At 43.0% G+C, this 22,419-nt stretch overlaps 1 protein-coding gene across 2 annotated transcripts in view; it reads right to left on the reverse strand.

Annotated features, from left to right (window-relative positions):
• Positions 1 to 22,419, reverse strand: part of Scamp1 (secretory carrier membrane protein 1) — a 77,008-nt gene that overhangs the window by 45,148 nt on the left and 9,441 nt on the right. The window contains exons 1-2 of one of the 2 annotated variants that reach the window (XM_021180352.2): positions 854 to 873; positions 688 to 765 (exon numbers count right to left, since the gene is read on the reverse strand). Coding sequence is in view for 1 of the 2 variants with exons in the window: in XM_021180351.1 (XP_021036010.1) it covers positions 688 to 765 (78 nt within the window). In the remaining variant the exon portion in view is untranslated. Of the gene's footprint in view, positions 1 to 687; positions 766 to 853; positions 874 to 22,419 lie in introns of those variants that run through there. The other variant, XM_021180351.1, reaches the window with a different exon arrangement.

The raw sequence follows: 22,419 nt of genomic DNA on the forward strand, positions 1-22,419 counted from the left end.
TCAGAAATCCATCTGCCTCTGCCTCCCAAGTGCTGGTATTAAAGGCATGCACCACCACTGCCCGGCCTACTTCCAAAGTTCTAAAATCTTGATCAAATAAAAGTGTCCAAAAGGCTTTAACAAAAAGCCCTAAGTGTAACTGGTGATGATCTTAATGCACGGCAGAACATGGTCCTTTCCACCCTCGTGAGCACACAGAGTAGGCACCCATCAGGGGAGGTCTTCTCATACCCCTGAAGTTTGAGAGAAGAAAGTTTTTTCCTAGAGCAAGCAGACTTCCAGAGGGGAACTGCTACAGCAGCAGGTGACTCAAATGACAAGCACACAAATGTCACAGGCAGGCCCCATTATAAGAAAGCATCGCCGACATTCCCACAAAGGCAGCACCAACATCAAGAGGCACACTCCTACTTCCCAGTGCTTCCAGTACCTCGAGGAGGTCCGTACAACACACTTTACAGAAGAGGAAATCTCAGGAACTTCTCTAGAACCATCATGGTCATTTCTGGTTACCATCAATGTCCTGCCCATGAAAGAAAAACAATCCTAACTTGCTGAATTCTAAATAACACGTCCACACAGGTTGTTTTACACTCACTCACTCCATCAGCTGAAAAAGAATATTTAAAACGTCCCCTACTTAACTTCCACTTAAACATTTAAAAAGTGCAAAAAATGAAATGCTACCGTGCGAGAGTCGGAGAAAGGGTTGTACTCATCAAGTCCCGGCGGCACATTTCTTGTCACCTGTGTGACAGATGGGTCCTGGAAAAAGAATTGAAAGAGAAAAAAAATATGAGTTAATAATTACGACACAATTTTGATATTTACATACTACTTGCTTTATCTGAACCTTTGGTCTCAGCAAAACAAAGCAAACTGAAAGTACTGCCAGATATATTCAACATCTCAACAAAGGTAATATTTAAGCCGGCAGCCCTCACACCCTCAAAGAAAAACAAATAAAACATGAGTTAGGCGCAAGTCAGATGCTAGTCTGTCTATAAAGATTGAAGTAGGCCCACCTACTTGCTGCGTGGTGCTGACTGCCTTAGGACACTTAAACCCACCATTTGTCAGATCAACATAAAGTTCATACCCTCACCCCGTTATGACACTATTGCCTAGGCTGGCTTTGAACCCTTGGCAATCCTAATGCCTCAGCCTCCTGAATTCTGGCTTCATATCTGGCTTCATGGTCTCCTTTTTACTTTTGTGATGTTTTATTATTTTGAGAATTTCACACATGAGTAATTATCTACATCACTCCTGCCCCTTCCTCTAAACCCTCCTATGTTCTACCTCCTAAATCATGATCTCTTCTTTAATTACTATTGTTATCTGTGTGCGTGCACACACACACACACAGGTATGTATGAGTACACGGAGAGAGAGACACACACATGTATATTGCTGAGTCTAGCATGGCCTTGGTGGGAGTGGAATGGCTTGAGTATCAGTGGCCGCTGAGGGGTAAGGCTTGTTTGAATAATAATATACATTATTTTTATGTTCCTCCGAGGAATGTTCTTCTGTAAGGTTAATGACTCCATGATAATCGGAGACAGCATGAGTTCGGGGGGCGAAGGTGTGTTTAAGTCTCAGCAAAATGGTAAATGCTGGGATCTTTAGGTCAGCCTTTAAGGCTGTGGAAAAGAACTCTAAAAACATGAGTCTGAAAATATATAATTTCTCAACTATGCAAAAATATAAGGGTGCAATATGAATTGTATAAGGATCTTCACAGATCTAGAGGAACAGAGGCAGCTGCTGCACTATGAGCCCTCTCGTGAGAAAGATGCTAAGGAAAGAGGTAAAGAGATTTAGGGAGCAGTGACTGCAAGACAAGATCCTGCCCAGCTAAGTTTTTTGTTTACAAAGGCAGGTAGATTCCTGAGTTTAAGGTCAGTTGGAACAGTACTAATTTAATTTAATTTAGTTGTGTGGTCAGAATGGTAATGTCAGGACAAGGGGCCACACCCAGCTAAGTTTACAAAGAGGGCAGATCTCTGAAATGTTTTTTCAATGTTAAAAAAAAAAAGTGTACTTGTTCTTTCTTTCTTTCTTTCTTTCTTTCTTTCTTTCTTTCTTTCTTTCTTTCTTTTTTGTTTTAGAGTCGAACTAAGGTCTTGGCATGCAGTCTGTGGGACAGTCAAGAGGGAGCCCAGAGTAAAAGACTGAGTTGAAATGTAAATAAAAAAACTGGGCTTTTGGTCTTCAGGAGATGAGCCAGCAGGAAGTGATTTTTGTAGAATTTTTTTCTATCGAGAGTTGAACAGAATTAAGAATTTTTTTTAACAGGATTTTTTATTTTAGTCAAAAGTCCATGGAAAGGAATTGCAGCTCTTGTAGAATTGTTTTGCAGTGGGATTTCTGACCTGGGTTGGAAATCCCAGGAATTCCTTAGAGAGTGAGCATAGCTCTTTCAGCATGTTTTCTAGCAGCTAGCCAGAGAAGGCTGTCTGAAGAACAAACATTGCTTTTCTGGAATTTTTTTCTGGCTTTCTGATTTTGATTGGAAAACCCAAGAATTACTTTTAGAATTTTTCTAACAAGATTTCTGACTTGAACTTTTTAATAGCACCTTTTCTGACTTTGGTCAGAAAACCCATGAGCTATGGAGAGAACCTTTAGAATTTTACTGGCAGAGAGAGCTGTCTCAACCACTAATAATAACAAAATGGGAACACAGCACCAAGACAGGCAGATCTCTATGAGTTCAAGACCAGCCTGGTCTACATAGTGAATTCCAGGACTGTGAGGGCTACGTAGTGAGATCCTGTCCTAAACAACAACAACATCAAAAACAAAAACAAACCTAGGTCTTTTGGCAGGCCAGGTATGGTGGGTCTTGCCTATAATTCAGAATTTAGGAAGCTGAGTCAGGAAAACCCAGAGTCCAGGGCTAACCTGGGCTACACAAGGGTAGACTCTGTAAGGTAAAAAAGGAGAAGGAAGCTGGGCAGTGGTGGCGCACGCCTTTGATCCCAGCACTTGGGAGGCAGAGGTAGGCGGATTTCTGAGTTCGAGGCCAGCCTGGTCTACAGAGTGAATTCCAGGACAGCCTGGGCTACACAGAGAAACCTTGTCTCGAAAAAACCCAAGGAAGGACAGCTCTCATCAGGGAAGACTCTCATAAAGCAAACAAAATGGGAACACAGCCACTCCCCAAAATACACAGCGAGTATACACCAAAAAATAATAATGATGATAATAATAAATAAGCCACTATAACACCTTCATAAGTTCATAACTCAATAGTAAAACCAACGATACTGAGACTGATAAAATGCCAGAAAAAGAGTTCAGGCTGTGGCTAGAGAGATATCTCAGCAGTTAAAGAGTGTATACTGCCCTTCCAAAGTATCTGAGCTCTGTTCCCAGTATGGACTCCAGGTGGCTCACAGCTGCCTGCACTCCAGCACCAGGAGGGACTGATGCCTCTGACCTCCATGGGCATGCACCTGCACACGCGTGCACATACCCATCACCTCACAGACACACATATGCACATGTCATTTACCTGTTTTTTTTTTTTTTTTTGAAAGAGCTCAGGGTCTTTTTTTAAAAAGACTCAGGGTCTAAGTATGAAAGCAAGGTAATAAAAAGAGCCATTAATTCAAAAACAGGGAGGAAATTTTCAGCAAGGAGACAGATTCTGAAAGAGAACCAAGTTAGAAATGCTGGAAATAAGAGTCCATCAGACAAGTAAGAAACATCATAGAAGCATTACCAACAAATAAACCTACAAGAATCAATATCACTGGCACAGGAGACAAGCGTAAGGCAGTGATACATTCAGACACATACAAATAAAAAAATATGTAACAGACAAAACCTCCAGGAACTCTGGGAACACTCAAGAAACCACACCAAGAACCAAGGAGACGCTAAGGTAAAGTCTAAAGGCATAAGTGAGCTATCCCAAGAAATCATTCTAAAAACTGTACCATATTTAGAGGAGGAAATTGGCTCCCAAACACAAGAGTGTTTAGAGTAAACAGACATCACCAGAGAAGAATGCCTCCAGAAGTCTGTCAGGAAGTTAAAACTACAAAGCACAGAAGCAATAGTAAAGAGCAAAGGGGTTAGGGCGCAGCTCAGTGGAAGGCCCTTGCCTACTGTGCACAGCACCAGTTCAGTCCCCAGCACCTGAAAATAAAATAAAATTAAATTAAAAATAAGCTTTAAGGGGAAATCATCAACACATTGACAAAGGCAAACACATCAGATCGAGATCAGCAACCAAATAACCACAGAAGCATGGGGCAGGTACCTCATTCCAAAAGTAAACAAATACCAATCAAGATGTTTTAGATAGCCAAGCCACTTTTTAAAAACCGATCGAGAAACTAACCAGTACCCCGGAGCTCTTGTCTCTAGCTGCATATGTATCAAAAGATGGCCTAGTCGGCCATCACTGGAAAGAGAGGCCCATTGGACTTGCAAACTTTATATGCCCCAATACAGGGGAATGCCAGGGCCAAAAGAATGGGAATGGGTGGGTAGGGAAGGGGGGGGGTATGGGGGACTTTTGGGATAGCATTGGAAATGTAATTGAGGAAAATACGTAATAAAAAAAAAAGAGAGAGAAAAAATGGTATAAAGAACTAAACAAGAGAAATCTCAACTGAGGAATCTCTGATTGCAGAACAGCATTTTTTAAAAATGTTTAAAATTTTTAGTCATCAAGGAAATGCAAATCAAAAATATCCTGATATTACAACCAATCAGATTGGCTACAATAAAAAAAAAAAACTTAAAAAAAAAAAAACTGATCGAGAGACAAGGACATTTCAGGACAGTACAAACTGAAGCAACTTGTGACAACCAAGCTACCACTGTGTATAGAAAATGCTACGCCCAGAAGGCAAAGGCAGTCTCCTTCCTAAGAGGACAGGGAAGTACCAGTCTTGAGAGGAATGGCTGAACAAAGGAACACAGGAATGAGTCAGTCATGTAAGCCAGCAACCCTGTGACTGAACCCCTCCCAATGATAACCGCACTTGGAAAGCATAAATATGTAGAGGAGGTCTGATTCCATTAAAAAACAGATATGAGATGGCTCAGTGGCTAAAGTCACTTGGCAGTCTGTGTTTGATCCCCGGAAAATACACAGTAGGAGATAACCAAAATTACCCTTTGACCTCCACATGCACAACACGGTCCAGGCATGCACACATGCACAAACCCATAAACAATAAAATTTATAAAACAAGGTTCAATTATCTTGGTCTTAGCTAGAAGAATAAGACAGGATGAATAGAAGAACTCAGACTCCCTACCTATAGATGACACTATTCTCTACTTAAAAGGGCCGCAGGGCTGCACTAGAAAGTCTTAAACCTGATAAACACTTCTAGCAATGCAACAAGATACAAAAATCATAGCTGTTCTATGACCAGAAACACAGTTTCTGGTGTGAAAACTAAGCAAATCCTGGTGGTAAAGGATTCTAAATAATCCTTAAATATCTCCTTAGCAATGGCTTGAAAACCGTAAAACACCTCAGAATAAACCTCAGCAATGAGGAGAAAGGTCTCCATAGTGAAGATGAGATTGAAGAGGGCTGGACAACTGGGCATCAGCAGAACCAACAGGGTAAATGTGTACTAGCAAAAATGATGTCTATAGTCAAGGCAATCTCCATTAAAATTCCAGTGACAGTCACAGAACTAAAAAAAACAATCTTTACAGTCATAAGGAAGCACAGAAAGCCACAACAAGATGGGAATCCCAAGCAGAAAAAGCAACGCTGGAGATACCACAATTCGTGATCTCAGATTATACTACAGTAACAAAAACTGAAGTCCACAAAGGAGACATATACACCACCTGTGCAATGGAGGTCCCAGGAAGAAGTCCACACAGCTGTGGCCACCTGACTTTTGACAACGGTGCTTTTCGGAAGCATACACTGGGAAAAGCCAGACACTTCACCAAGGACTGTGCTCTAAGAAACTGAATGGCCTCCGCACCTTGCCCTCCTATCCAGAGTGCAAGTCAGTTCAAAATGGACTTTAAAAGTTATCGTGAGACCTGAAACTTTGAAACTGGAGGGAAACACATATAAAACACTTCAAGATGTAGGCACAGGCAAGGTATCTCTGAAAAAGATATTAATTAACAGAGTTGACAAGCAATTACATAAAATAAAAGGGCTTTGCACAGCCACGGAAACCTCTACCAGAATGAAGGGATAGTTTTACCCCATAGGGAATCTTTGCTACCTACATGAGACAGGATTAAAATAAAAATAATACCCCCATCATCCAAACAATAAATGTGACCTCAGTGAACGATATATAGTTCTTTAAAGAAGGAATACAAATGGCCAAGAAGTATCTTAGCAAATCTTCAGCATCCTTCACCACCAGAGAAATGCAAATTGAAACTGCTGGAGAGTCCCTTGCTCCCCAGTCACCAAGGCCACCATTAGAAAAACCAAGTGACAATAAATGCTGACAAGGATGACAGGAAAGTGGAACCCTCATTTGCTGCTGGTAAGAATGCAAATTGGTGCAGACCCTACAGAAACCTGTGTGCAGGCCGCTCAAAAGAACGGAAAACACATGACCAGCCAGTCAGCCCCACACCCAGAAATATACGAGGACTCATGCCACAAACATTATCTGCAGAGTCCCTTTTACTGCTGTACTATTCACAACGACAAGCTATAAACCAACCTACACACCCATCAACAGGCGAAGAGATAGTGATAGTAAATTCAGCCATAAAGAAAAATGAAATCACATTTATAAGAAAATGGACCAAGACAGACATCACCATGTTAAGCAAAATAAGTAAGACACAGAGAAATACCTGTTTCTCTCATATACCAAAATCTAGATTTAAATTTATACACATGTATGTGTATTCCCATATATAGCTCATGACACTAGAAAGAGGACCAGGAGATGGGAAAGAGATCACAGAAGGGCAAGTGCGAGACAGAGGCAAGGAGTAGACTTAAGGAAACTGAGAGGGACCAGCAGGAAGGGGCCAGGTGGACAAAGGAGAGCACAGCTAACTGGGGTGTTTGTATGAAAAAGCCAGAACTGCTCATTGTTTTGTATAGCTTAAGTGTTAAGAAACACTTTTCAAAAGTAAAGAGGAAAACACAGCAGGTCTCCTGGGTTTGCTGCTTACCCAGACATGCCCGGTGATACTTTCGTCCATAACAGAAACACTAAAAGGAATTATTCAACAGTAATAGCCAAAAACACTTCCTTAGAAGAGTAAAACTATGAAGATCATTCAAAACGGAGAGAAAAGATATTAGTCCTATCCACAAGAGAAGACTAATTAAAAGTATACTGACATAGCAACCACTTCTCATCTCTCAGCCAGAAACACTTCCTAAGTCTGACACTCCAGGAAGCCACAAAGGAACCAGGGGTTCTCAGACCTGGTTAATAGGAATAGAAATTGTACCCACTGCAGTATGATGTCAAGTTACATCTATATTTATCCTGTGAGCCACAGTTGCACTTCTAGGAACCTAGCCCAAGAATATACTAGCTAAGTATTATTATTCATGATAGCAAAAGACTAGATGGAGACTTAGCTTTGTCCATAGCCGATGGCCCACAGCCAGGATAAAGTATGGCCGGCTGAGTCAAATGCAGCTTTGAAATTGTATAAAGGGCTCTGCAGACTACTGAACATGGGTGAAAAAAGGAGAGAGAGTTGTTGGAAAATGTTGCCCGTGAGAAAGAAGAGAATAATGACTATGTATATTTTTAAGGAAAAAAAATAACCCAAAAACTAGTATCAATGATGCCCTATAGGAAGAGGAAGGGACTCCCTGAGTCCTAGGCGCAGAATACAGACCTCACTGCGCGGACCTTCATAGCTTTGATTTTGGAGGCATGAAATACTTATCATTGGGGGATGGTGAGATGGCTCAGCGGGTAGGAGCACTGACTGCTCTTCCGAAGGTCCTGAGTTCAAATCCCAACAACCACCCGTAATGAGATCTGATGCCCTCTTCTGGTGCATCTGAAGTCAGCTACAGTGTACTTATGTATAATAATAAATAAATCTTTAGGCTGGAGCAAGCAGGGACTGGAGCTAGCAGAGGTACTAAAAATTCAATCCCCAACAATCACATAAAGGCTCACAACCATCTGTACAGCTACAGTGTACTCACATACATAAAATAAATAAATAAATCTTTAAAAAATGAAAGAAAAAAGAAAAAATGCTTATCATTATCAAGTAACAAAATCAGTTGAAAAACAAAAGCACAAAGGCAAAATGTGCCTCAAAAGGATAAATATTGTGTTTAAAGCCGGGCTCTTACACTCGGTAGCCCTAGCTAGCCTACAACTCACTAAACAAGTTAGCCTGGCTCCGCCTCCCGAGGGCTGGGATACAGGCGTGTGCCACGCTGTGCCTGGGTGTTCTTACTCAGCATTTCTGACATCAGTGTTTCTCTGATGCCACCGGAGCACAATGGCGTCCAGCTCTGATTTTTCAAATGTACACACTACATTTTTTCAACTACTCTAAAATTCACCTTACACGCCTAAAGAGAAAAATCAAGCACATAATTAAACGCATAACTTATATCAAAGAGACTCAGGTGAAAGCAGCATCCCGTTCGTCTACATTCAGTTACTGAAACCAAACTGTACACGTTCCTCCTACAACAGTCCAGGTCAAAGTTAATTGTCTCAGGCACACTCACCCTAGTCTCCTTGGAGCCTTCCCTAACGTAGTATTACTGATGGAGCAGGAGCCTGAGAGGAGACTCACTTTTAAAAGATAAAGAACTCACAGCTCTGAATCACCACACAACTTGTTTGGTTACTTTTACACTTGTTTCAGAATTTTGTTTGTTTGTTTCCTCAAACAAGCACTAAGTACCCAACCTAAGGTGCCCTCAGATGCCTGAGTTCTGGGATTGATTACGGGTAGTGCTATCATGCTGTCCAACTTCAAACTGAATCACTGTAAGCAGTGTGGAGGAGCTGGTAAGTTTGAAGCTTTATGTAACAATCTTTTACTGCCTGCTGTGTAGCCAGCACCTGCCTCATATGACTCCCAATGCCCACACAGCCTTCTCAGAAACTGGATCAAGAACAGATGGTGGACACAGTAGCGCATGCCTTTAATTCCAGCACTCCTGAAGCAGATGGTCTCTGAGTTCAGGGCCCACCTGGTTAACACAGCTAGCCTAAGTCAGCCCGGGCACACAGTGAAACCCTGTATTTAAAAACAACTTTGTGTACAGACTTCAGCGCTGCTGATCAGGAGTCCCAATACTTAAGGGGGAGGAAATGCCTTCACTTTAACGTAAGGAAAATGAAACTGTTCCCACTGACATCAGAGTTGGTCTGTGTCACTGGATCTCAAGCGTCAGCATACACAGGAACAAACCAGCTAGAAAAGTTGTTACCCATAAAATCCAAACTAGTGAACCCCAGTCTCCATCAGTCCTGGATGGAGACTGGGAAGCCAATTCCCAGAAAGAAGCTCTAGGACAGTACTGTCTTATTGACTAAAGGGAATATACCAGCTTCCGATACTTATTAAACTCCAAATAACACACACATAGACCTAAAGTCATTCCCTAACTATTCAGTCAAACTTGCTAATACTACTTCAGTTAGAATTTATTTCATTTAAAAACCAAGATGCAATATGAAAACAAGAATTTCTGCCAGTCAATGACTTTTACATCTAATATAATTAGCTTTCTGATGTTTTCAGTCTCAGAGTCTTCACTCTCAGGACTGTGTACCTTCATTGTACTTCCAATGCTGGCCTAGGGTGCTTATTCCTCCATTAGAATCCCTCCCACTGTCCAAAGCTCTCACTTTTCCTAAGGCAGGCATTGGCTTGGCATTTCTTAGTGTCCTGTATCACGAAGACTAGTCTACCAGAGAACTTTCCCATCAGTTGGCAGAGTGGAGGCTGACTCAGCAGGCCATCCACCTGACTGACAGCCATATACTGCTTCTTGTCTCTGTAGGTGACTGCTGCTGAGTCACACCACACACAGACATGAATTATGTATCTCTAACACGAGACCTGTTACCACTTCAAAACTTGGGTACTGATCCCTAGCAGGCAAGAGCACTCCTGAGGGAATCCAGACCTGTTCATGACAATGACTAGCTCTGAGCCCTTTCTCACGTCACCTAAGGAGATCCGACCATCACTTTGCCCCACTGTAGACCTGGCATGTCAGGCTGTGGACTGTGTCTCGATTGTTTGGAACACTCACTGACTGTTCAGATTCCACTTAGAAGATAGGACGAGGAACCCAACACATCTTACTTCAACTGTCCCTTGGGTTTCATCAGTAAAAGGAATCATACGCTCTTGTGTTGCTAACTAATACAATGCTTGCAATGAAAAATACTCAGTGACAACCATGACTAACTTCACCAACAAGGATAACGAAATAAAAGCTCTCCCCTTACTTACTGACAATTTAATAAAATATAGCACATCTTAGGTGAATTGGCCAAATCACCCACAACCACCTCTGAGGGAAACGACCGGCAGTAATTCTTTGTCAACCTTAGTGTGTGATCCATTGCCTTTGTGCATGGGGAAAAGCAGTCTCTTCCCCGTCAAATGAAACAATCTTTAGAGCTAGAAGTGAGGGCACCTGGGAGGCCCAACAGATCGGAGTCTAGATTGGATAACTGCTCACCAATCCAACTAGATCCTATTTCTTAGGGAGGCCAAATAGGAGCCACAGATACTGTCAATAAATAAGGAACAGCCAAAGCAGACGCCAGTCAAAGGAGAGATGTTCTCATAATAAAGTCACCACAGGGGGTACAGGGATGGCTCCGCCGCTAAGAAAACTGGCTGCTCACCCAAGTTTGGTTCTCAGTTCCCCATGACAGTTCACAGCCACAACTTTAACTCCGGTTCCAAAGGATCCAATGTTCTCTTCTAGCCTCCCTGGGCACCAGGTATGTACAAGGGGCACTTGAAGATATGCAAACATCCATAGATGTTCATAAAAATAAATCTACACAACCAAACCAACAATCTTTACAACTGTAGGTGAAGGGAACTTTTTGCTTTTAATATTTTTATAGGGCTAGAGAAATGGTCCCATGGTTAAGAGCAGCGAACTTGAGCTCAATTCCCAGCACCCACATTAAGCAGCTCACAACCACTTTCAACTCCAGCTGCAGGGGATCCAAATTCTAAGCCTCCAGAGGTACCTGCCCACACCCAGGCACACATGTGCACATGTAGTTAGAAATTAATAAAAACAAATCTTAACATGACTGGAAAGGGAGCAGAGAGCAGCAGATAGGACCTCTGGGGAATAACAGATAAAGTTGCCAGTGACTCATCAGAGAGAAGGAAGGAAGAGAGGCAGTCTTCCGCTGCTCTGACTGGTGAGCAATGACAACTCTCCCAGTCTATAGTTAGTGCAGAACTAACTCAGCCTTAGAGTGGGAGGAAAAGTGGGAGGCAGTGGGAGGGAAGGAAAAGGGAGGCAGCCATCAGTCTCAGCTGGAATTAAGGCAGCTCTGCTAGATGTTTTCTAAACATCTAGTTCACTGAACATGGCATGCACTGCCTCAGGGAAGGACGTGGAGTACGAATGAGTGAGGGGTTGGGTAGCATCTTAGTCCTTCCCCTGTCAGAGGCTATTTTTATTGTTGTTACTGATATTATTATTACATGGCGTGTGTGAATGTGTGTTCCAGGCCTGTTTGTATGTTCTCCACCTGTGGTGCCTACAGAGGCCTGAAGAGGGCATCAGATCCCCTGGAACTGGGGTTAGACTGTTGGGTGCCACCCTATGTGCTGGGAACCAAACCCAGGTCCTCCTCTGCAAGAGCAGTGAGTGGCTCCCCAGCGGCAGCTGTGACTTTACAGTTACAGAGGACTACATTGAGTTCCCTTCTCTCCTCAGTCTTAGGAACGAACTCGCATCACCTGAGGGAGGGAGTGTCTCTTTTCCAGAACAGAGAGAACAAAATGTTTTCGCCATTTTACATCTCATTAAAACTCTATGTAAAAAGTTAACTTCCATAAGTGTATTTATATAAAATCTGCTGTGACAGACTTTAATAAGCACAAGTATTGGCCACATGTGTGCTCACGTGATCTACAATTGCTACTAATTATTGCTAGTTTCACACCCCCAACCCCACCCCACCCTCAATTTAGAAACTAAAAGAGGAAGAGAAAACACATATACCTCTAGCCTGTCATATTCTCCCATGCTGATATCCCCTGAAGTTCACATCTTTGTGACAATCTGACAAAGAGAGACAGCTAAGGAAAGCCAACACTGCTTCCACCATGTTGCTCCCATCTTTCAGACTACACCCCGTGACATCCCCACAACCCCAAATCAGGCTACAGTATGTCTCACTGCTAACAAGAAGAGCCTCCTCGCTCTTTGCCCTCCCACTCTCAGATCTTGTCGTCAGGAGGAGCCCACATGAGGTTTTCGATGTACAAGCCTGTTCACACCATGCCTACAGATTTGATTGATATGAATTTGGAAAATTTTAGGCACCTGAACATTTTTAAATAATTGGAACTGAAATTTTACTTAAGGGATAGAAGTGACAAAGAAGAGCAAAGCTTCACCGTTTACATAAATGACAGAAATGACTGCTATGGGATGGAGACTTTCTACACTCCCTGTGGTGGGTGGCCCTGGGGCTGTTGGTATTTTGATGTTAATTCCACTTTCCCAGGAGGGGTTGTCTGGATGAGGAATGAGTTATGTACTCAGGTGACTTCTTGTAAACCTTCCTCTAATGAATAAAAAAACCAATCACTGCGCAAGTAGGCAGGACTTCCGGGTAGGAGAGAAGAAGAGAGGCAGCAGGAGAGGCAGGCTTTTGAACCAGGACATCAGGAGGACAAGATGTAGCTACTACTGACCCCTGGTTTAGATGGCGAATCCTCCTGCCACTGGAGGATTTAAATTTCATATGGCTTACAAGATTAGGAGTCTGGTTGTTGTGCCCAGTGACTGAGTTACCCTTGATTCGGAACTAAGTGTGTGTGGTGTTTCACTTGATGCAGCGGCTCAACTGGGTTCCAGAGAAAAAGGGTATGGCGGCAAAGCATGGGTTTGCAAAAAGTGCACCCCAAAAGGCCATGGGAACTTTGAAGCATGGGATTGGCATGGTAGTGACCTACCAGTGGGAACGTAATGAGCTGGGTGGAGAGATTTCAGAGCTCTTGAGTCAGAGTCTCCATGAGATGAGAGCAGGCCGGCCAGACCAGGCATCTTTTTTTAGTATTTCTCGAAACAACTGCTATCGTTACTGGCACCCATCAGATCTTTGATCACATACCCTATACCTGACAATGAGCAAAAGCCAAGATATCTCAAGTTCAGTTAATAACAATGGCCCAAATTAACCAAAAACTGTTGCACGTTCCTAATGGACACTAAAAGTTTGGCTAAAATCCGCAACTAACTACTTCTGACTACTGTCCACTGTTCTCAAAACTTTCCTTGTTCTTTGTGATCCTGCTCCAATTAATGTAGACTCGATGTAAACAAACCTGTTACAATGACACAGATCTACTCCAAGATCTGTCATTCCTGAGTTAACTTACAAACTTGTCTGACTAAACTTCCCTGTCTGTATATGAAGGGGGCAGTGGGGGACTATGAGACCACTGTGCCCATGGGCCCAAGACTTTGCATTTAGTGGCAGCTACAGAGTAATCAATTCCTCAATTCCTCATTGTCTTAAAAACACCTCCGCATACTGCTCCTGGAAAATGTGTTATTTCTCTTTCCTGACTCTTATATTCTCCGATGAAGCAGCCCAGATGTGGTTGTGTTGATATGGTGGTCTCACTGGTCTTTATCTCTGGGGACTATCAAAGTGTCTGGCTAGCCTCTGGTGCTCTGTGCATGCTTGCCCAGTCCCCTCCTCTTGTCCCACAGTGTGGTGGCTTTTATCTGAGGCACTGGTCACAAGGTGCACCCACAGCTCTGCCAACTATAAAGACTGAAGCAGAGGCTCTCACTGTAGATGGTTAAAATCTGAGCATTTACTTTACTGACCATTGCCAGAATCTGCCAGAGTCCACACATGTCATGTTAACCATGTGACCAAAACAACAGCGTCCCACCCAGGACTAAATATACACTGCCCAACGGCAGCAGATGCCACTGAGGCAAAGGGGCTGTGTTATTCCAAAATCTAAGTTGGTTTGGTTTTTGACACGGAAGTTTTTTCATGTAGCTCTGGCTGTCCTGGAACTCACTATGTAGACCAGGCTGGCCTTGGAACTTAGAGCTCCACTTGCCTTTGCTTCCTGGGTGCTGGGGCTCAAGGTGTGTGAAACCACACTCAGCAGCTGCCATTCCAAATTTTACATTCTAGTTTGCAGCAACAGCACTGTATGTAAACTACATGAACTTCCACCAAACAGAGCATATTTCTAGAGCCAGGCCAGACAAGCACTTAAGAGTCTCAGCCACTCAGCATAGTACAACATAAAAAGAAAAAAGAGCAGAGGCAGGGGAGTAGAAAAGATGTCTAAAAATAAAACAAAACCCAAACCAATTACTTCTTAGGGAAAGAAGTAGGCCAGGGAACTGTTTAGACGGCACCCACGTGTCTGGCAGCTGCAGTCAAGCCCTCTGAAGAATTTTAGAGGTGTTTACTTATTTAGATTTATTCTATCTTATATGTATGAGATTTGCTTGCCATGTGTGTGTTCCATTACAGACAGTTGTGAGCCACCATGTGGCTGCTGGGAATTGAACTCAGGATCTCTGGAAAAGCATTCAGTGCTCTTAACTGCTGAGCCATCTCTCCAGCCCCTCTTAAATAATTTTAAAACAAAGTAATTTTAAATAGGAAATGAGTATCTCGATAGTAAACAATGGTTAATTCAAAATGAATCAAAGCCCCAATGTATACATTAAAATTATAAAACAGAAGAAAATGTAGACATATCCTTCATTATCCTGAGTTAAGCAAGTTCCTTACCTATCTTCTATCTATACACCAAACTACAAACAAACAAACAAAAAAAATGAAAGCTAACTGAACGTTACCAAAATTTTTAAAATGCATGTTGGAAATGACATCAAGACTAAAAAAAAAATGCACAGAAATGGGGGCAAATGTTGCAAACATTTGTCTGATATGTGCCCAGTGTCAGAATGTATAAAGAACTCACGCAGCTCCACAATTGAAAGACCACAGGACTGGGATCTTAGTGGGTATTCTCTGAGAAGGGAAACAGACAGCAATAAATAAGGACGGGAGTCAATGCCTTGCATCATCAGGCATCAGGGAAATACAAGGCTATGACACCACTGCACTTCCAGGTGGAAGAAGACAAGCATTGCCAAGGATACAAGGAAAAAAGGGGGAAAAAGAAAGACTCCCCTTCTCTACTACAGATAATAATGGTGTGACCATTTCACAACAGTCTGGCAGTTCCTCTGTGACATGCAGCACCTACTCCTAGATACACATAACACACTGTGAAGGCATATAAGCAATTTGGAGACAGCATTCACAGTTCACAGCAGCATTTATTCATAAAGTGATACTGTATATGAGGCTGGACAGCCAGCAAAGCCACACAATATTGTTTGACAGTGAGAGGAAATGACACACGCTGGGCAGGAGAGATAACCCCAACAGGACATCCCTGCTGCACATGCACAAGGACCCGGGTTTGACTCTTTGAACCCAAATTAAAAGGCTGACATGGTGAGCACCCCTGCAGTGCCCATGCTGTGCCCGCCGACCCAGCACCACTGCAACCCCTATGCTGTGCATGCTGACACAGACAGTCTCTGCAGCTCTCAGGCCAGCCAGCCTGAGGAAATCAGTGAGTTCTAGGCTATCAAGACTCAGCCTCAAAAAACAACTCGAATGGTGGTTCCCAAGGTAAAATGGCTAATGTTGTTCTTTGGCTTCCACAAACACATGCACACATGTGCACACATAGCTACACACGAGTACTTGTACATATTACATACATTTGTACTCTCGTACATACCACACACACACACAATGAAAAGGAGAAAAGTCTTGATCCATACCACAACATGTATGAACCTTCAATACATTATCTTAAGAAAAAGAAGCTATCAGAAAAGACTACATATTTCATGGTTCCATTTCTATGAACACCTAGACCTGGCAGGCTTGGGAGAATACAAAGTGACTATTAGAGAACACAGGTTTCCTTTTAGAGTGATGCAGATGTTTCTAAATGTACAGAAGTTGTCCCTGGACAGCTACAAGCATGTTAAAACAGCCAAGAGTGCCTTTTAGATGTCTTAGAAACCGCATTTCAAGGTTAGGTTGATGGATTTTTCTTTTTGGATGCAGAGAGAAAGAGAGAGACAGAGACAGACAGAGAACAGGAATGAATATCAGAGATGCTATTTCTTGAAGAAAATAGCTAGCCAGCAAGCTACACATCTTCACAGTGTAAACCATGCAGTGCCCCATTAAATAACCTAATGTGCTCATTAGAAAACTAGAGAAGGAAGAGAAGGCTGGGAGATTAGCAACAAGGGACTGCATCGATACCCCACAGTGAACACTTAATTGTCACAGGCTTCAGCATTCTGTTACAGAAAATCACCAGAGTTTCTTCTTCGGTTTGAGAAACTGGGGAGTGAATAGAGTTAGGTGCCCCCAGATTAATGTGCCCATGGATGATAAAAAAGGCTGCTCACAGAACAGGAAAGCACTGGGTCACATATCTGTTCAGGTGACACTTTCACTACTGGAAAGCCACTGAATTGCTAGGTAGTGTTGGGAGAACAGCAGCGCCTTCCCACATAAATACCCCTTGTGGTACTCAACTGTTAAAGGTTTTCTTTTCTACCAAGAAATTCTTTTTTTTTTTTTTTCCATGTATAATGGTTTCATGTCATGACTAATGGTGTTCCTGTCACACTGTCTGTTCATCTATTAAATAGTAAAATACTGTGTTTACTTCCTCTCCCTCATAACAAGGGAACTGCTGGAATACTTTCTGGACTTTTTACATCAATAGGACCATGTCACCTGGCATACTGTGAAGAGGTTTTACAAGTTGAATAGCTTCCTATAGTCTAGCCAATCAACTTTTTAAGTGTAACTTTCCCTCCTGGGTCTAAGTGTATCATTTCTGTAACATTTTGATATAAGTTAACTGACGGTTAAGCTCCAAGTCCAGTCCTGGGAACCCTAGCACCACCTACCCTGACCATTCCCTACAACAATGTATCCACAGGGGTGGGGGTGGTAACTGAGAAACCAGAGATTGATCTCCTGCTGGCCTCCCATGACTTCAAAAATAATCATAACTTTAAAAATCTATTCATGCAAATGTAAGGAAAAGAGCACAAGATGTTCTTTTCAAAACCCTGTAACATTAAACAGCCAAGATCATGACTCTGTCAGTGAGCACTACATCACAAGGTTACAAAGGTAAATGAGATTTCCTTACTGCCACTCAGTTCACCTTGTGATACATAATAGCTTCTAAAAGCCCTAAAGCTTTGGAAGGCAACCAATAATTTATGTTTTCTTTTCATTACTATTTCTGTTACTACCAAAAAGTTTAAAAGTTAATAAAAATTTGAGAGTGCCTTAGAAAATAGACTGATGAAGGAAGAAATGATCTCACATTGCAACCAAAGGTAAGCCTAGTCTTGCTTTTGTCTAACTCCTCGGCACACCCATCTTTGTGAGTCAAAGGGAAGGAGAACAAGCAGCTTGGCTCTTTCTGACTCTTCATCCAGAAGACGATTGTCTTCAAAGTTTCATCGATTTCTTCCCTCAAATTCCCCTAACATCAGTGCAAAAGCCCAAATGTTTGCTTATGATGTACATAGCTCAAAGAACATTCTCTTATAAAATCAATTCTAAATGTTAAACTCCCCTGAGACACAAAGCTAAACATTCCCATTTATAAAAAATTTAATAGAAAAAAGTCATCCATTACACTTGTATTAAACTTAGGTATTAATTTGCATTTTATAATTGTTAGTTACCTGTAAGCAATTCACTAAAATTCATGGTTATTTAAGACATCAAAGACAAGATTATATTAAACCATGGGGTTAAATCAACTTAAAATAAGCAAGGAAAAGCATTGTCAGACAATGCCACAACTGCACCTGGCATACTGTCCCCTTGCCACCCACTGGTGCTGTCCCCTGTCACCTAACACCTTTGTCACCACTTTGCATTTGTTCCGATCTCCATGAGGACTCTCACTGCCATTAGAGGATTCCTACAGGTAAACTGCTGCTCCCTTCTCTGAGGACAACTAACAGACAACGTTCCCATGCTGTGTTATTTTCACTGTGTCTGACATGCACAAATCTTTAATAGCCATCTAGCAGGCAATGTAGCACAGGAGAACAGTACTGGCCTACCCTGTATATAGTCCTGGTTGTCATTACCAGCAGCACACACAAGAAGTAAATCTTATAGATAAAATCACTTACACTCAAATATCTGACTAGAAGGGGTGAGTCACCTCCCTACTGGTTGGGTCAGCGAGGTCCCGAGGCCCCAAAGCAATGCAGGCTATTGCCACTGCCATTAGCTCCTCATAGACAGTAAAACCCCAGTGCTGAAGAGACTACATGCAGTATCCCAGGACACACAGAAACTGGAACTGAACCAGAACCTGTGCCAAAAGATGCTAGGCAGGCTGCTGGAGTACAACCGTCATCAACAGTCATAGGCAGCTATGGGCCCTGGGTGCTACACTACTGACTAGCTAGACTCCAGTGGGAAGTCAGTGGCAACCAATCACTGTCTGACTGGAACTGAGGCCAGCTCCTCAGGAGGGAGAACATACCTGGCAGTGAATACGGTCACGCCCGTGGTTAGGGGATGTCATAAGCCCTAACGGGAAATCTGCTGCTGTCTGCTAACTGAACACGCATGTGTCTTTCAAACTGCCTTCTAAATAATTCTGTTTAAACCCATAGATCCATGAAGATTTCAATTTTCACCAGAGAGGTTTATCTTTGCAGTTGGTTACTACAGAGACACATAACTCAAGTACTGACAGTAACTGTTGAAAACTAACCCCTAAATGGGACACCTACAACTCCCTCCCTCCAGGGCTTGGGAACATCAAGGAAGAGAAGATGGAAACCACATAAGGGCCAGAGGACGGAGGCGGTGTGGAGAAGGCTTTCCTCCCAGGATGGCCAGGTCGCTGTACTACTCAACTCTCAAAGCCTGAGCAATTGGGGGCACTCGACACCCTGCGGCAGAGAGGGGAGGGGATCATGACCACGCCGCTCTGAGGATATAAATGCAATTAGTGGTTGCTGGGGGGTGGGAGACGTCTGCTTTAGTGGTTTAGCCACTGGTCAGATGCCCAAGTTCCTGTAAATAACTCCTCACCCATGTTCTCACAAGCAATACTTATTAAACCCTGTCGGTCACGAGAAAGAGAAGAGGAGGGAAGAGGAAAGGAAGGAGAGGAAGGACAGACAGACATGACCACGGCAGAGGAGCTCCTTGGGGAGAGAAAGGAAGCAGCAGGAGCTGGGGAGAGGCGAGGAGGGGCGAGGGAGAGGCGAGGAGGGGCACAGGGCTGTGTCAGTATAATCAAGACACAATGCTGGGCCTGATTGAAGCTCAAAATGCTAACACTTCGTATGATAGGCTTCTTCCTTTATGAGTCTGAGCAGTTCCAGTGTCTTAGCCTCTAAGTAAAATGCAATCCTTAATCCTCCTATATTCTGCAGAACAAATGGAGGATTTCCTTTTAAGGGAACCTTTAAGGAAAAGGTTATCGGAAGACCAAAGTGTGGATACTTTGCTCCTTCTTAGAATGGGGAGCAAAATACCCATGGAAGGAGTTACAGAGACAAAGTTTGGAGCTGAGACAAAACGATGGACCATCTAGAGACTGCCCCACCCAGGGATCCATCCCATATACAACCATCAAACCCAAACACTATTGCATATGCCAGAAAGATTTTGCTGACAGGACCCTGATATAGCTCTCTCTTGCGAGGCTATGCCAATGCCTGGCAAATACAGAAATAGATGCTCACAGTCATGTATTGAATGGAACACAGGGCCCCTAATGAAGGAGCTAGAGAAAGTACCCAAGGAGCTAAATGGTCTGCAACCCTATAGGAAGAACAATGATATGAACAAACCAGTACCCCCCAGAGCTGTGTCTCTAGTTGCATATTTAGCAGAGGATGGCCTAGTTGGCCATCTATGGGAGGAGAGGCCCTTGGTATTGCAAAGATCATATAACCCAGTACAGGGGAATGCCAGGGCCAGGAAGCGGGAGAGGGTGGGTTGGGGAGCAGAGCAGGAGGAGGGAATAGGGGGCTTTAGGGATAGCATTTGAAATGTAAATGAAAAAAACATCTAATTTTAAAAATGCCTTAAAAAAATAAAATACCTAATAAAAAAAGAAGTGTTCAAACACACACACACAAAAGGGAAAGGTTATCAAGTTGATAATATGGACATGATATTCATAACCACAACGTAGAGCCAGGTAAAACCCGATGTGATGGGTTTAAGTGTCCCACACATCACGTTAGAGGCAGATGCAGCACTAACACCGTCAGGCTGACAAGTTGGGCTGGCTAACCAACACTCTGGAGATCCCAGTGACTCGGTCATCTTTGCATGAAACAGGAGTTTTGTAGATAAAAATACTTCATTCTCCTTTGTAAGACAGACATTTCAAAAAGATTTTGTGGTGTTCAGCCAGGTGCCAAAAATCCTGGGGAAAGAACAGTGTTCTCAATGAATGGTACTGAACAACTGATGTCCACACGCCAAAGAATGGGTCTGACCTTACCTCACTGCACATAAACATTAACTAAAAGTCAATCATGAAACGAATGCAAGAGCTGGATAAAACCGTAAAATTCTTAAAGGAAACACAAGAGTACAGCATCCTCATCTCAGACTTGGCAAAGAATGTTTAGATACAACACAAAATAGGAACAGCTAAAGAGGATCTGTCCTGTGTGGTGGCAGACTGGAATCATGGCACCTGGGAAGAGGCAAGAAGGCCATGAGGTCCGAGCTACATGGTAAGATAGGTTACAGGCTGCTGTGCATATGCGTGTGTGTGTGTGTGTGTGTGTGTGTGTGTGTGTGTGTGTGTGTAAGTGAGTTGCTGCGGCCAAACCCAGAGCCTCGCACAAACAAAAGCAAGTGAGCCAACAGATACAGCCCCACTGCAACCTGTATGATCAAAATTTAAGAAGATAAAAATGGGATAAATGTTTCCAAGACAAATAACTGATAAAGAACTCTCTTAGAGCTAGATCAGCTTTTAAAACAGCTAAATAGGCCAGGCAGTGGTGGTGCACACCTTTAATCCCAGCACTTGGGAGGCAGAGGCAGGCAGATTTTTGAGTTCAAGGCCTACAGAGTAAGTTCCAGGTCAGCCAGGGCTACACAGAGAAACCCTGTCTCAAAAACAAACAAACAAACAAACAAACAAACAACCAAAAAAGAAAAAAAACAGCTAAATAGCCCAATCTCAAAACAGGCAAAGGATGTGAGCAGATACTTCTCCAACGCTCTGCAATACCAATACGTATGTGGAACCATCCTCCACATGGGGAATACAAATCGACACCACAAGACTCTAGCTGACCACAGGGCTGCACACCTGGAATCCCCAGCATCCAGAGGCTGAAGCAGGAGGATTAAGTGTCACACGCATCACGTTAGAGGCAGATGCAGCATTAGCACCGTCAGGCTGACAGACAGAATCAAACCTAGGCAGTAAGAGGCACTGCCAGAGAAATCTGCATCCTCCAGCAGCCGGGGAGGACAAGGGTCTCACACCCTTTGCCTGCTTTTAAGTCACCTGGGTAGTACTCAAGTCACATGCCAGTGTTTCACCCACCCCTTCATGCCTTATAGTCCATACCCGTTGCTAGAGCTCTCCTGATAATTTTAAAACATAAACTTTGGATCTGTGCTATTCTGACATAATATTAAAAATTACATATAAATACAGGTTTTATGCCTCATAGCTTTGAAAATAGTCACATTACATTTACTGTTTATCAATTTTCACTGGAAACAGACGGATGCTGGGGGGTTACAATTTAAAACGCACACAGAAAGCACACCAGCTTCCACAGACACTGGCTCCTTCACTTCCCTATAGCTCAGAAGCAGCTAAAATGCACAAGAGGAAGTCTAGACAATGGCCCTCAGAAGCCCCAGAGAGAGCAAACACTGCAGTGATCCCCTTGGCCAGGTACCCTGATAAATTCAATCATGTGGGGCCAACATTACTTAGCAGAGGACATGATTAAACAGTTGTATTATGACCAACCACTAAGGGCTGCTGCTGCTTCTTTTTTTTTTTTTTTTTTTTTTTTTTGTTTTTTGAGACAAGGTTTCTCTGTATAGCCCTGGCTGTCCTAGAACTCACTTTGTAGACCAGGCTGGCCTCGAACTCAGA

The sequence above is a fragment of the Mus caroli genome, chromosome 13 (genome assembly GCF_900094665.2).
Source record: "Mus caroli chromosome 13, CAROLI_EIJ_v1.1, whole genome shotgun sequence".
Lineage (NCBI taxonomy): Eukaryota > Metazoa > Chordata > Mammalia > Rodentia > Muridae > Mus > Mus caroli.